The sequence below is a fragment of the Drosophila erecta genome, unplaced genomic scaffold (assembly GCF_003286155.1).
Source record: "Drosophila erecta strain 14021-0224.00,06,07 unplaced genomic scaffold, DereRS2 tig00000012-arrow-arrow-pilon, whole genome shotgun sequence".
Classification (NCBI taxonomy): domain Eukaryota; kingdom Metazoa; phylum Arthropoda; class Insecta; order Diptera; family Drosophilidae; genus Drosophila; species Drosophila erecta.
In genome coordinates, this window is record NW_020825197.1 from 1 (window position 1) to 16211 (window position 16211).

The 16211-nt window shown below is 45.4% G+C and overlaps 2 protein-coding genes and 4 pseudogenes across 2 annotated transcripts; all 6 read right to left on the reverse strand.

Annotated features, from left to right (window-relative positions):
• Positions 1-681: 681 nt before the first annotated feature.
• LOC113563853 lies at positions 682-3230 on the reverse strand (annotated as a pseudogene).
• Positions 3231-3602: 372 nt separating this feature from the next.
• On the reverse strand, positions 3603-4749 carry LOC113563852 (annotated as a pseudogene).
• A 1458-nt stretch (positions 4750-6207) lies between these two features.
• LOC6555068 lies at positions 6208-7289 on the reverse strand (annotated as a pseudogene).
• Positions 7290-8436: 1147 nt separating this feature from the next.
• Positions 8437-9592, reverse strand: LOC6555066 (annotated as a pseudogene).
• An 869-nt stretch (positions 9593-10461) lies between these two features.
• LOC113563848 (phospholipase A1-like) lies at positions 10462-11640 on the reverse strand. Its single transcript, XM_026976368.1, has 2 exons — positions 11564-11640; positions 10462-11497 (listed from the first exon to the last, which is right to left on the reverse strand). The coding sequence occupies exons 1-2, from the start codon at positions 11601-11603 to the stop codon at positions 10512-10514; spliced, it is 1026 nt and encodes a 341-aa protein (XP_026832169.1). The 5' UTR covers positions 11604-11640; the 3' UTR covers positions 10462-10511.
• Positions 11641-13388: 1748 nt separating this feature from the next.
• On the reverse strand, positions 13389-14477 carry LOC113563850 (pancreatic triacylglycerol lipase-like). The gene is made up of 2 exons (XM_026976371.1): positions 14411-14477; positions 13389-14341 (listed from the first exon to the last, which is right to left on the reverse strand). Exons 1-2 carry the CDS (start codon positions 14448-14450, stop codon positions 13431-13433), a joined length of 951 nt encoding a protein of 316 aa, XP_026832172.1. The 5' UTR covers positions 14451-14477; the 3' UTR covers positions 13389-13430.
• Positions 14478-16211: the final 1734 nt, after the last annotated feature.

Below are 16211 nucleotides of genomic sequence, written 5' to 3' on the forward strand. Positions count from 1 at the left end.
AAAACTTAAATGTCCGTTTGGCAGTTATTTTAATTTGTTCGTGAGAGATTGCCTTATTGACGTGGATGAAATCTGCGTAAGGAAAGAATACAATTATGTCGAGTAATAATGTGCAATTGATTAGTTCTGCAAGTATTTCTATATGATAATATAAAAATATATAAATCTAAAAAAGAAAGAAGAGAAGAGGAAGAAAAGAAACAGTATATGCTCTAATCAGGGCAACGACTTTTCCAACCTGATAATTTCATATAACGTAGTCTATTGATTTCGCATGAATAATAAATATGCAGGCATGATAAGTTCCAAGTATATAAATCTAGTTAATTGGAAGTAGCCATTTGGTAACCGGGACTTTTCGGAAAGTTTTTGATTGCCACCATCGAAAGCAGCAGTGACTGGCGGTAATGCGATAAAAGAACTTGAACATACTAATCAGCACGTTCTGTCTCAGTAATAATCAAGTGTTCGAGCTGATTAACTTGACATATAGCATGGATTTCTGGTCTATGTCACTATTAATTGTGAGTCATTCCAAAGCAACCTTAATTATTCTCTTAGTTAAATAGAGAAAAACAAACCAGCTAAAACAACCGACATGCATTGATATTTCAATTTTATTTTTATTTTTTCTTCGCCAAATGGGCGAGAACTAAGTGGAAGCATTGGCTTATTTTTCACTTTGTTTTCAATCTTTACATTCACCAAAAAACACGTTAAAAATGAAGATGTTCTTGGTGTTTCCAATCTTTCGGTGGCGGTGTTGAGGGAACTTCCGGAGCCAGGGTGGTGATGGGAGCTTCGGGAGGAACCCCAGTAGTCGAAGGAATCTCAGAGGGAACTGTGGTTGTCGTCCAAGGAAGCTCAGTGGAAATCGTGGTTGGGGTCGCCGGAAGCTCCGTGGGAACAGCGGTTGTGGATTCATTCTCGAGGTCCTCCGTTGTCGATTGGTCACCTTCTGGATCCACAGTACTATCAACATCCGGTTCAACGGTAGTCGATACTTCCTGTTCTGCGGTCGTTGTAGACGTCTCCTCAGGATTTTCGGTTGATGTAGGATTGTTTTCGGGCTCTTCTGTTGTAGACTCCTCGGAAACTTCAGTAGTGGACTCCTCGGGTTCTTCGGTTGTAGTGGAAGGTTCTTCGGGTTTCTCGGTCGTTGTAGTCTCTTCAGGAGCTGCGGTGGTCGAGTCCTCGGTTCCATCCTGGGGCTCTTCAGTAGTCGTGTCCTCAATATCGTTAGGGGTAGTAGTAGTAGACACCTCTTCGGGCCCTTCAGTCGTCGATTCCACTTCTTCAGGAGCTGCGGTGGTCGAGTCCTCGGTTCCTTCTTGGGGATCTTCAGTAGTCGTGTCCTCAATTTCATTCGGTGTAGTAGTAGTAGACACCTCTTCGGGCCCTTCAGTCGTCGATTCCACTTCTTCAGGAGCTGCTGTTGTCGAGTCCTCGGTTCCTTCTTGGGGATCTTCAGTTGTCGTATCCTCAATATCATTAGGTGTAGTGGTGGTCACTTCGGGGTCCTCGGGAGCCTTAGTAGTAGTAGTCACCTCTTCGGGCCCTTCAGTCGTCGATTCGACTTCTTCAGGAGCTGCGGTGGTCGAGTCCTCGGTTCCTTCTTGGGGATCTTCAGTAGTCGTATCCTCAATATCATTAGGTGTAGTGGTGGTCACTTCGGGGTCCTCGGGAGCCTTAGTAGTAGTAGGGTCACCTCTTCGGGCCCTTCAGTAGTCGATTCCACTTCTTCATCTTTTGAAGTAGTGGTGGTAGTTTCGACTTCTGAGGCTTCCGTAGTTGAAACTTCTGGTGCTTCGGTTGTAGTAGAGGACTCCTCTGGTTTTTCGGTTGTAGTAGAGGAGTCTTCGGGAGTTTTGATTGTTGTGGATCCTCTTCGGGTTCATCAGTTGTCGCCTCCTCTGGCTTATCTGTGGTCGTCGATGGGGAGACCTCTGTCGTCGATTCATCCTCACCATCGACAGTAGAAGTAACTGCAGGAGCAGCTGGTTGTAACCTCTCCGCCACTGCTCACCTCTCCAAACCCGTAGGGGGAATCCTTGTTTACCGGCACATAGAAGATACCCTCTGCGACAAAGAAGTTTACGGGCATCACCCATCATACTGAACTGTACGTATCGCCACAGCTGTTCTTGTTGGCGTCCAAGTAGGATGCGCACTTCTTCGAAGGGAAGTTGTTCCACAGCAGCGCCTCCACGTAATAAAGAACTGATTTGGTGTGTGAGCAACTGCCGGTTATATCGATACCACAACCTGGCTGGGATCTGCCTCCGTTCATGTAGAAGGCAGCTTTTCCAATTGGCTGGCTAAAGCCCAAAACTGCACCGTTTGTGTGTACTGACTCCACATATAAGGCATCATCGCGGGACAGACGTTTTTCAGTGTTCGAGTAACTGATGAGCGGGGAGGCCGGATCCAAACCCACGACTTTTCCCACGATGCCAGAAGCCACCTGCTTGGCGGTGTGTCCTGCAACGTGGGCGCCCAAACTGAAGCCCACAATTTCCAGAGTGTCCAGGCGCATGCCGTATCCCTCCACAAGGAAATCCACAAGTGCGGCTATCTTTTTGCCAGCTCCCGGGGCTCCGGCTACAGAGGTAGCGTACTCCAAGGAACGTCCACGCGCCCAGTCCACTGCAATCATGTTGTAGTCTCCGTACTGGAACCAGGCGTCGGCTATCCTGGTGTTCACACCATCCTGTGTAATTCGAGTTCCAGCCGTGAATGGTAATTCTAAAGAGCCATTGCAGTTAGTTGAAGTGTAAATTGATTTCTTGTATGCCCACCTGGTTGGATTTTGGGATTGAAGTTAGAGGCATCGATGGAGGCCTGGGTAGCCTTGATCTGCTGTCCAGTGGCTAGGATTCTGCTGCGTGTATAGGTAGAAGTTAACCGTGTTGGTGGACAGGCGACCTTCCAGCGTCTCCAAGTATTTCATTTCGCGCTCCGCCTCCGCTTTACCATCACTTTAGGCCACCATCCCTTTGAGGGACAAACCATCCATTGATGCCATGAACTCGAACCGAAAGGTGGTCGACCGGCCAGGCGCTGGCTAAATACAATTCATGCTAGGTTACCGAAAACTATCAATGTGCTAAGTCTTTACCAGCATCACGCAGCTCAGCACAAGAAGGCACAATCTCATCGTTGAAGTGAATATTTATAATGGTTTTTTAGTTGTTCCTCGTACTGGTATTTATACCTTCAGTCTGCACAAGTTGAATGAGAGCCAAATCTGCGCAATACCAGGGAAGTGATTAGATCAAGTTTAATCAGTGAGATTCTAATACCACGGAAAAAATACGTTACTAGCACTTAACGAAATTCTTGGAACCCTTATTTGGGCTCGGAAATGTTAATCCTCTAACTAAAGTAATACCACATAGGTTGTTAAAAATCTTTATTGTATAAAGATTGTAATTAAAATAATAGAAATAAATAATAGAAATCGCAACCGCTAGAAAGATAACCCAATTTTTGTTTTATAAATCATTTTTGTATTGAAAAGCTTTCAGTTATAAGTAAATCTAGTTAGTCCCCAAACTTGCGCTCCACAATGGAATATCGGTAAAATAAAAGCTCACAACAGATTGCTTTCGCTCACAGAGCTTTCACTCAATTTATTAGTTTAAAGACTGGACTTAGTTGCCCATTCCGTAGGGAGCATCGCTACGGACGGGAACATAGTAGTCTCCGGCGACCATGTAGGCATTGCTGGTGGCTCCCATGCGGACGGAGCTGTAGGAGCTACCGCACGACTTGGCCACAGCCTCCTCGTAATCGCCACAAACGCATGGTGGGGAAGTTGTTCTTGGGCACGGACTCGGCATAGTAGATCACCGAGCGGCTGTGGGCGCAGGATCCGGTCAGGTCAACACCGCATCCGGGCTGGCTCTTGCCTCCGTTGGGGTAGAAGGCTCCCTTGCCGATGGGCTTCAGGAATCCCAGGGTTCCTCCGTTGGTCTGGATGGACTCCACATACCAGGCATCATTGGAGCTCAGACGCTTGTTGGGGGGAATCGTAGCTGAAGAGGGGCAGGGCGGGGTCCAGACCAATGATGGTGTGCAACTGGCCGTTCTTCACATTCTTGCCAGCATAGCCAGAGACATGGGCGCCCAGGCTGTGACCAATCACCATGGTGTTGTCCAGGTTCAGGCCGTGGTTGTTGCGCATAAAGTTGATCAGGGTAGCCACCTGCTCACCGACTCCGGGAACAGCCAGAACGGAGGAGGCGTAGTCCACGGAACGGGCACGTCCCCAGTCCACGGCAATCATGTTCATGTCGCCGTGGGTGAACCAGGCATCGCGGACTCCGTAGTTGATGAACTCATCCTTGCTGGAGGACCATCCGTGGATGGTGAAGCGGGTGGGGTGATTGGGGTTAAAAGTGGGAGCCAGAGATTGATGCTGACGTAGCCTTGATCGCTGGGGAGAGTTGCGGTTGGAGTTGGTGTAGCAGGTAGAAGGTCACGGGGTTCAGAACACTGCGTCCCTCCATGCGGTTCTTGGTCTCCAAGTAGGCCTCGGCGAACTCGCGGTCCATCCACTCCATGGTACCATCGGCCTGGGGCACATACCATCCGTTCTCACCATTCACACGATCCTCCACGGCATTAGCTAAGGATGCGCAAGAAGTGCAAATAATTTATTAAGGACGATATAGTACTGAGTGTGAAACCTTCTCGTACTTACCCCGCCAGGACACAAAAGGCGAAGGCCAGGAACAGTTTCATCATAGCGGCAAAGTCAACCTTCAACTAACAACTGTGGGTGGCGTGGTAGCTACTTTATATGGGAGGTGGGTCCGATCAGTCGATCAAATCACAGACAAGTTGAAACATACCACTTAAGATAGCCCACTGGATTGGCCACTCGGACCATCGACCGCCTCGATAAGGATGGAACATGTGTTTCGGCAATCTATTCTAAGTTGAATGTCCATCTTGAATATAATTTGATTTCTTCTGGGCCGCGTGTCCCCATGAAGTAGTTCACGTTTCAGATAGGCAACAACTGTTGACGTATTATTTGATCAGTGCTATTATCATCTTTGTGTGGAGAGATAGACTATCTTTCTGCAATTTCAATTAAAGGTGTGTCCATGTCATTGCACTACTCTTAAAATTATTTAAATAAGATATAAATCTTATTCCTTTCACGCACAAGTGAATGATAGTGGATTTTGCTACTATTTTACTAAAATTGTTGTATCGCGTTTTGTTTTCTGGCGGGTTTCAGTTGCTTGCTTGTTGCCAATTCGTCAATTCTAATCACTATTTTTTGCTGCCAAAACATCACAGCTGGCCACCAATTTAAATATAAAACAAGATAAAATGCTATAGTCGAGTTCCCCCGACTATCAGATACCCGTTACTCAGCTAGTGAAACTGCAAACGAGAAATTTCAACATTATCTGGAATATCGGTAGAAATTGGGGGAAAAGTAATAAAATGAAAAAAAAAACTTAAAAATTGTTTGACAGTTTTGTGGGCTTGTTGGCGTTAGTGAGGGCGTGACAACATTTGGAAACAAACACTTCGCTGGGTCTATGTATAATCTCAACATTCTAAATATTGTAGTTCCTGAGATCGAGGCGTTCATACGGACAGACGGACATGGCCAGATCGACTCGGCTATTGATCCTGATCAAGAACATATATACTTGATATAATCGGAAACGTTACCTTCAGCTTGTTACATACTTTACAACGAATCTAGTCTACCCTCTTACTCTACGAGTAACGGGTATAACTAATCGCAAAAGCTTTTGAATCCTGAAATCAGTGAATGGCTTATCAAAGAAATGATCTTTGTCACTGCTATAAAGGTATTTTAATATTATATCAATATCTTAATTGCTGAGATAAGAAGCAACTTTAAATTTAACATAAGCAAGCGAATACACAATATATGTTCGTATCAATGAAAACCAATTCGCCAATGAGACGTTTCCCAGCAAACGATTTGATTAAAAATGCAGAATATCTGAAGACAACGTGACAGTGACTTGCCCAAAGAAGCCCTTCATGAATGGCGACTCAAATTCCACAGAGAACAGGTGAACCTATCCTTATCCACTGACGTGCGACAAAGCACTTGGCGATTTGACAGTGATTAGCACCCCCTGAGAGCCGTATCAAGATGCAGATAGACTGACAAAAATAGACCACCTGATTTTCGGGAGCTCAGTTTATTGTTTTTATTCAGTTTGCCCGAATGGAGCCTCACTGTTTACAGGCACATAGAAGTGGCCCTCCACATTGTAGGCATTTGTATCCTCTTGCCATGCGGACGCGGCTGAAGGTGCTGCCACACTTGTTGTCCAGAGCAGCCTGGTAGTCCTGGCACTGGATGGGCACCAAAAGTGTTCTCGGTGACGGCCTCTGCGTAGTAGAGAACGGATCGTGCATGGGAACAGGTTCCTGCCAGGTCCAGTCCACATCCAGGCTGCTTCTTTCCTCCACTCACATAGAATGGTGGCTTTTCCAATGGGCTTCACAATCCCTTCACCACCGCCATTGGTCTGGATGGACTCCACGTAGAAGGCATCTTCGCTGGATAGACGCTTGTCGGGAGTATCGTAGCTGAAAAGGGGCAGGGCAGGATCCAGACCCACAATTGTGTGGACTCTCTTCTGCCCAACTTGCTTTCCGGCATATCCAGCCACATGGGCACCCAAACTGTGACCAATCACCTTAAGAGTTTCAAGGGACATACCGTGATTCTCGTGCATGTACTGGATCATCTCTCCCACTTTGGTTCCAGCTTCGGGAACAGCACGTACGGACATGGCATAGTCCAAGGATTGGGATCGGTCCCAGTTCACAACGATCACGTTAAAGTCTCCCCTTGACAGCCAGGCCTTGGTTATATCGACATTCATACTATCCGTATATTTTTCCCTTCCATCCGTGAATGACAAACCGAGTTCCATGGTCCTTGTTGAAATGGGAGGCCACAATTGAAGAAGAATCGGCCGTAATTTTTTGGCCTTCCGTGGGGTTTTGTTTGGTGTAAAGATAGAAGGACACCTCATTGGAACGGAAGCCGATAGGGGAAATGTTCTCTAAGAGGTCTTTAGCTTCCTCCTTGTCCATCCACTCAGAAGTGCCATCCTCCTGGGGCACAAACCACCCATTTTCGCCATTGACACGCTCCTCAATGGGAAGTGCGAAACCTAAGGTGCAGGAAATTATTATTTAAGTCGAAATGGTTGGAAAGCCAATTAGGACTTACCCGCTACAAACAATGCTGCCAGAAATAATATCTCCCTCATATTGGTATCTCCGCAAAATGAAGTGGTGCTAAGTGTGCTTCATTACAACGGTTTTTATAGGCTGTAACTTATCAATAGCCAGACCACTTGAGATCCGGAAACGACTGCTATAAGTTGTTGAGAGTTGTATATATGTGGTAATAATATCAACTGATAGTATGCTAATGGCATTATTAAGTTGCTTGTGTTGCATCTATCGAGTATATGGCAGCCCATGGGAATATGCTATCTATAAAGTTTACTTTTAAATGTGACAGTATACCGACGGAATACAACACAACGTTTTAAGTGGTTGAAATCCTAGTGCACTTCACTTGCGAGTACTTGAAAATCGAAATCAAAGAATGACTAAACTTTATTGGAGTAAAGTTGATAAGATGATGAATACAATAGTACCCCCTCTATTCGGTCTTGCCGAAGGGGGCCTGGCCGTTCACGGGCACATAGAAGTCGCCCTCGACCATGTAGGCGTTGTTAATGGCTCCCATGCGAACTCCACTGTAGGTGCTTCCGCACTCGTTGGCCAACGCAGCCTGGTAGTCGTGACACTTGATGGTTCCGAAGTTGTCACCTGCTGCCAAGAACGCTGCTAGAGCTATGAGCACCCTCATATTGATATCTTCGCCGAATCTAACGTACTGCACCATTTTACCGGAGCTTATATAGGCTGTATGTTATCAAAAGCTTATGTTATAGGATCAGGATGGATTATAAGATAATCTTATCATTTGCGGGCTGTTTATTCCTTTTCAATGATTGTGTTTGTAATCCCCAATAAGGCGAAACGCACCTTAAAGGGAAACCACACAAAATGCTTCACAAATATTTCTAATCTACTTCGTGATTTTTCTCGATTGAGAAGCACTTGAGCTTCGAAAATCCCAGTGTACTTCAGTTATAAGTACTTTTTTGAGCGGTAGTAGGTCCTCCATATCGATGGGGTTGCTGAGTATAATTAGGCGCTAGCAAAATACGACTCTATACGACAAAGCGTAAATACTTTCGGAACGCACTATGCTCTTCAAATCGGATTAAGTTAATGAATAATTGAAATATAAATGCAATTTCTTAAGATAAGTGTTTACAGGTTGGCGATTTCCACAATTATTATTATAGCTCTTAAAACTCCGAAATGAAAGAAAGATTGTATTTTTTGGAGTATTCAGTAATGTACTTTATTCAGAGCATGCTTCTACTCGATCTTGCCGAAGGGAGCCTCGCTGTTCACGGGCACATAGAAGTCACCATCGACCATGTAGGCGTTGGTAATGGCTCCCATGCGAACGCTGGAGTAGGTGCTGCCACACCTCTTGTCCACGGCGTCCTCGTAGTCATGGCACTTAATGGATCCAAAGTTGTCCTCGGTGATGGCCTCGGCGTAGTAGAGGACGGAGCGTCCGTGGGAGCAGGAACCGGTGGCGTCCACTCCGCATCCGGGCTGCTTCTTTTCCTCCGTTGGGGTAGAAGGCTCCCTTGCCGATGGGCTTCAGGAATCCCAGTTTGCCGCCGTTGGTCTGGATGGACTCTACGTAGTGGGCATCGTCGGTGGACAGACGCTTGTTGGGCTTATCGTAGCTGAAGAGGGGCAGGGCAGGATCCAGACCAACAATGGTGTGGACGCGCTTGTCTCCGACAGTCTTTCCGGCGTATCCGGCAACATGGGCTCCCAGGCTGTGGCCAATCACCTCCAGACTGTCGTAGTCCAAGCCGTGGTGGTCGTGCAGGTACTTGATCATCTCACCAACCTTGCCTCCGGCTCCAGGAACAGCCAGGACGGAAGAGGCGTAGTCCACGGATCGGGCACGAGCCCAGTCAACGACGATCACGTTGTAGTCGCCCTTGGACAACCAGGCCCTGGTGATGCGTGTGTTCATGTCATCGGTATACCTCTGGGTCCAGCCGTGGATGACGAACCGGGTACCATGATGCCTGTCGAAGTGGGAATCGTCCACGGAGCCAGACTTGGCCTTGATCTCCTTGCCATCGGTTGGATTCTTTCTGGTGTACAGGTAGAAGTTCACGGCGTTGGTGCTCATGCGGCCCTCCATCTGGGCTCCGTTGGACATCAGCTCCTCGGCATCCTGCATGTCCATCCACTCGAAGCTTCCATCGAGCCTGGGGATGAACCAGCCATTCTCTCCATTGACGCGCTCCTCAATGGGCAGGGCACTCACTATTAGAAGTAGTTTATGAATTAAATGTCCCTATTGCCAATATGAAGGACCACTTACCTGCTACCAGTAAGGCGGCAAGAACAAAAAACACCTTCATGTTGGGGGTCTCAAAACAATTGTGGTGGAAAAAGCACTAATTTCTCCCTTTTTATAGGCCTGATATAATAACCGTAATCACCGTTAAATGTCAGTAAGCACTTGAGGCTTTGACAGCTTCTCAATAGTAAGATAGGGCCGATACAAACGATTAGAACGTCATACTTTGATAGCGTATCGTTTTCTCCAGCAAAGATGATAAGGGTAAAACCTAATACAGTGGAGCTTTTCGACTTGCATCAACGCACAGATAAGGTTCAGGGTCACAACCCTAACCTCGATACTATAATGCTTTGTTTTACTAGGTCCATTAAATCAGATCTTACCACTGTTTCTTTCAACAATAAAACCATCGCTAACTAATGACTAAATAACTCAAGGTAATACAAAAAATGGTCAAGTGCTACCATAAATGTCAATAAACCAAAACGGTTGGTGAGCAATGATATGGTTTATGGATCCGACAAGGAAGCTATAAACTAAGAGTGGGTTAACAATATAACGATATAACGATAACAAGAACAATACTCAATGTTTATAAATACAAGGATTTGGTAGCAATTTTATAGTTTACTGAACTTCTATCAGTTAATCATGCCAAAGGGAGCCTTGCTGTTCACGGGCACACAGAAGTCGATATCGACCATGTAGTTGGTATCAGCTCCCATGCGAACGCTGGAGTAGGTGCTTCCGCACTCCTTGGACACGGCTGCCTCGTAGCCATGGCACTTAATGGATCCAAAGTTGTCCTCGGTGACGGCCTCGGCGTAGTAGACCGTAATATGTAAACCATAAATGTCAATAAACCAAAATGGTCGGTTAACAATGATATGGTTTATAGATCCGTCAAGAAAGCTATAAACTGAGAGTCGGTTTTTCGATAACAAGAAAAATACTCAATGTTTATAAATACAAGGATTTGGTAGCAATTTCGTAGTTTATTGAATTTCTATCAGTTAATCATGCCGAAGGGAGCCTTGCTGTTCACGGGCACATAGAAGTCGCCATCGACCATGTAGGCGTTGGTATCAGCTCCCATGCGAACGCTGGAGTAGGTGCTGCCGCACTCCTTGGACACGGCAGCCTCGTAGTCTCCGCACTTGATGGTTCCGAAGTTGTCCTGTTTGACGGCCTCGGCGTAGTAGGTGGTGGAGCGACCGTGGGAGCAGGCGCCAGTCAGGTCCAATCCGCATCCGGGCTGGGTCTTTCCTCCGTTGGGGTAGAAGGCTCCCTTGCCGATGGGCTTCAGGAATCCGAGGGTGCCACCATTGGTCTGGATGGACTCCACATACCAGGCATCATCGGAGTTGAGACGCTTGTTGGGCTTGTTGTAGCTGAAGAGGGGCAGGGCAGGGTCCAGACCCACAATGGTGTGCACCTGGCCGTTGGTGTTCTTGCCGGCATAGCCAGCCACATGGGCGCCCAGGCTGTGACCAATCACGTACACGTCGTTCAGATTCAGACCGTGGTTGTCCTTCAGGAAGTTGATCATCTTGGCAACCTTCTTTCCGGTGGCACCGACCGCCATGACGGAGGTGGCGTAGTCCACGGAGCGGGCACGGGCCCAGTCGACGACGATCACGTTGTAGTCTCCTCTGGAGAGCCAGGCACTGCAGATGTCCTTGTTCATGCTGGCGGAGTAGCTCTGGGTCCAGCCGTGGATCACAAAGCGAGTTGGGTGAGCGGAGTTGAAGTTGGAGGCATCTATCGACTTGGCGGTGGCGGTGATCTTCTTGCCCTTGGTGGGGTTAGAGGAGGTGTACAGGTAGAACTTGACGGGAACGGTGGTCAGGCCACGGCCCTCCAGCAGCTCTTGGGCTTCCATCCACTGCTCGGCAACATCCATGTCCACCCATTCGGAAGTGCCATCCTCCTGGGGAACGTACCAGCCGTTCTCCCCATGGACGCGCTCAGATTCCTTGATCGGAATAGCCGAAGCTGAAAGGACGTGTTACATTTTAGATAGGATTTTTTAGAAATTTAATTTTGTTTTTTATATTTTACCGGCCAGGGTAAAGAATGCCAAAATCAGGAATGTCTTCATAACGTAGTAGAGTCCACAACTGATGGTAGTTCAGTTCGAAAACCATTGCTTTTATACTTCACCAGTGGGCAAACTTATCACCGAATGATTAAATCGGTTGGCATTACTTTTGCTGCCTGGGAGGTTTAGGTACATTTGAATTAATCTGATTGCCGGCCATACTGCCCCTTTTTTTAAAGAGCTCTTCTTTCTGCTGATTGGCTTATCAATTGCGCCATTTGTGGTCGATTTGCAAACTGATTCTTTGATTGTTGGGTGTTAAAGACTATGGAATTTAAATCCAGACACGAGTCATGAATGCCAGCAAACAGTTGCCTCCACTATCAGCTATCGATTACAATGGTTGGCGTCCTCAACTAACTTAATCTCCTGTAAGTCGGGCTAAGTGGACGTAATTGTAGGTATCATTAAATGGGCATTTAATTTAACACTCCAGCGCATTCTTGTTTTGCTCGACTTGTGTTATCTTGGTCAGCTGGTGGTTTGTAATCTGTGGTATGAAGTACGCAACGAAGGTGCAGAGCTGGGGCATTAAAACAAGAAAATAACCAGCAAAACAATCTTTTTTTGCTGCAGCAGTAAACAGGAAGTGTAATTTCACAATTACGCCGCTTAACCGGAAGTTACAACTTAAACATTTTTCCAAAAAGTACAGCATACTTTCAGGCAAAAATCCGTTTTCACTTAATCATCGCTTATTGAGTAATTAATCCAATTAATAACGCGAGTATGAACATGAACACAAACCGCAGACCACCCAATACTTTAACTTTATTATAGTTTATTATATACAGATTCAGTAAGCATTTTGAATTAATAGCATATCGAAGAGTATCGTATTCATGGCACACTGGCTCACATACTGATATAGGGGTTTTGACGTTTGATTAAGCAAATTTAATAGCAACAGCTGGCAAATAGTCGGACTCATCCTTATTAAACGTTCGTGAGACTAATATTTGCTTTACCTTCTTGTTATGCTTACAATACACTACTCGTCCTGTTATTAGGAAACTCTGGCCCACAAAACTCTAGGTGGGAAGTTGGCCACTTCCGTCGGGTCGAAAAAACTCCTTATCAGACTGTCAAGAGCTCGCTCTAAAAATATCCTATCTGACGATTAACTGAATGAATCTGAAGTAGAAAGCGTGAAACTTCAATCTTCAATTGAAGTATGCACCAGGTGCATATACGCGTTATGGAATACTTGACATACTCGAGTGCTAATTGGGCCACAAGGACACACAGACCACCTCCGGCAGGCGGTTCGTTATTCAAATATTTACTGGTGACGTCTTGTGGGTGGTGCCTTCCACTATCATATTATGCAAATAGATGTGGCAGTTGACTTTGCCACTGACAAAATTGCGCTTGCCATTCGCTCATTAATTATAATTACAAACATGGCATACAAAGTGGGAAAACGCTTTGACGAAACTGGCGGAGAAGTTACTGCTAAAAGCACAGTGCCAATACATTATGATATACTTTATATTATACATTATATTATTATATTATCATCGCTAACATACCTCAATCAATTTTCAATTTTTTCAGCCTGTCAGATTTATGACAACCAACTGAATTTTAGCATTGCTCTGATTATGTATAGGTATATTTGGCATTGAGCGATGAGAGATAAGAAACCATTCTTATGAGTAAAATACCATATTTTTTGCCACCCCTTTTCAGATTTGAAAATTTAAAAGAATTCGAATTATTTTGTAAGCGTCGTTTTTATTGTACAGCCATTAGTTGATCTTGCCAAAGGGAGCCTTGCTGTTCACGGGCACATAGAAGTCGCCATCGACCATGTAGGCGTTGGTATCAGCTCCCATGCGAACGCTGGAGTAGGTGCTTGCCGCACTCCTTGGAGACGGCTGCCTCGTAGTCTCCGCACTTGATGGTTCCGAAGTTGTCCTGTTTGACGGCCTCCGCATAGTAGGTGGTGGAGCGACCGTGGGAGCAGGCGCCAGTCAGGTCCAATCCGCATCCGGGCTGGGTCTTTCCTCCGTTGGGGTAGAAGGCTCCCTTGCCGATGGGCTTCAGGAATCCGAGGTTGCCACCATTGGTCTGGATGGACTCCACATACCAGGCATCATCGGAGTTGAGACGCTTGTTGGGCTTGTTGTAGCTGAAGAGGGGCAGGGCAGGGTCCAGACCCACAATGGTGTGCACCTGGCCGTTGGTGTTCTTGCCGGCATAGCCAGCCACATGGGCGCCCAGGCTGTGACCAATCACGTACACGTCGTTCAGATTCAGACCGTGGTTGTCCTTCAGGAAGTTGATCATCTTGGCAACCTTCTTTCCGGTGGCGCCGACAGCCATGACGGAGGTGGCGTAGTCCACGGAGCGGGCACGGGCCCAGTCGACGACGATCACGTTGTAGTCTCCTCTGGAGAGGAAGGCCTTGCGGATGTCCGAGTTCATGCTGTTCAAGTGGCTCTGGGTCCAGCCGTGGATCACGAAACGGGTGGGGTGAGCAGGGTTGAAGTTGGACTTGGAAATGGACTTGGTGGTGGCGTAGATGTGCTTGCTGCTGGAGGGGTTCTTGGGCGTGTACAGGTAAAAGTTCACGGGAACGGTGGTCAAGCCACGGCCCTCGAGCTTCTCCTGGGCCTCCATCCACTCCTCAGCCACATCCATGTCCACCCACTCGAAGGAGCCGTCCTCCTGGGGAACGTACCAGCCGTTCTCCCCGTTGACGCGCTCGGATTCCTCCAGAGCATAAGCCGAAGCTGTTAGAAGGAGCATATGGCATTGCTAAAGGCATTTCTGAGGGATTCGCAATATGTGTCTGTTCTTACCGACTAGAGCAAAGATTGCCAAAATCAGGAAAGTCTTCATATTCTAGTAGAGCCCACAACTGATGGCTATTCAGTTCGCCAACAGTGTCTTTTATAGGTCCCCTGGTGGGCGACTTATCAATAGATTAGATCGTAAGGCTTTACTTTGGCTGACTAGGTGGTATGGGTACATTAAATTAATCTGATTGTTCAGTTTTCTTCATTTTTTGGAATTCCGAATCTGATCGCATTTTTATCTACTGATAGGCTGGCTTTAGTTGGCTCTCTAGACTATTGTATTTCTGTGACGCTTATTATCAGAGATTTTTTTGCAACGTCGAAAGGTTGAATTCCATTAAAGTATGAATAGTAGAGAAAATTTGTTAGTCTTTTTGATATAAGCTGGTTATCTTGGTTTGACGACTTTTCTAAAGCAAAACGATAATTCTATTAGCCGCTGTAAAGACCTTATAGGCAATTGTTTAACACACTGTGGTTTTCCAAAGTATTTTAATGTTTCTCGAGTGCCTAGTTATAATGTTAAATAATCTTTGCGTTCAGCCTAAAAGACCGCTAAGCAAGCTCAAAAAAATATGAACTGCTGCCCATTTTCCAGGAAAACGCAAGACGTTATTATATTTTTAATGACGCACATATCTACAGCTCGAATTGTACGTGATTTCCCTTTTTTTTACCAACATTATATTGAAGGGCTTCAGTCTCTGGTGCCTCCCTTAATTTGCAATTATTTGCTCAGCCTTTGCACATTTTTATTTTTTGATATTGGGTTGTACCAGCAGAATACCAAATGACGTCCTAACAACATGTAATTATTTCACCTGTTTCGGCATTCTCGGCACACATTTGCAGTTTTACATAATTGTTAATCAAAAATTAATGAAATGCTCTTTAATTAAGTGCAGCTCGGTAGACATACTTTTGATTGGCACCTTGCGTATAATAATGTTGTTGGCCTATGCATTTCAACCTGTCCTTTTATTAAGTACCAAAGAAAAACCTTCAGCTATCAGTCAAAAAAAAAACTGAAACGTGAACTTTAGATGGGCTATTTTTAAATTGCATTATAGCTTCTTCATTTTGTACGTTATCTAAGCACACTTCAAGTAAAGCGTAATTTAATTTCATAGCTAGCTCATCGAATGCCTGATTTGAATTTGAATTATTTGAATAACATTAACGAGTAAACTCCCAAGCATTTTCTCGGAATAATGAGCGGAAGTGGCCTGACATGAGATATATTGACAGAACCCTAGGTCGAAGAATTTGCCAGGATAATTGATAAAAAATCAACATGGATGCCAGCAAAATAAATGACAAAAAGAGGCTCCGTACATTTTTAGGCCTTTGCGAAATTCGCAAACCATTTTATTGATCTGAAATAACCAATTTACCCTCTTGATAACATTTTTGCTGGTTGGTGGGACAGAGTGTTTGGGTAATGAGTGTTGTCAGTCGATGCCAGAGTTCATTCAGAAAGTTATTTAAACCAAACGAAGCTTACATACATGCGTCGGATACAGGAACGTTTGTATAGACCATTGCCTAAATTACTTTTTATTCGTACTCAAATTACTTTTATCCCCAAAATTTCTAGACTCTAAAGGCAACTGGATTGCATTTGATGATAATCTTTCCCATGATTCTAAGAAATTAAATAAATATAAATTTAAATTATTATGAGACTAAATTCATTTGCCTGCATAGTTTTTTAAAATTAGCTTAAGCGAGAAACTCTTATACTGACAGGCGCCCAAAAGTATGCAATGTTTTTCGTTCCATTATATTAAATGAATTATTAAGT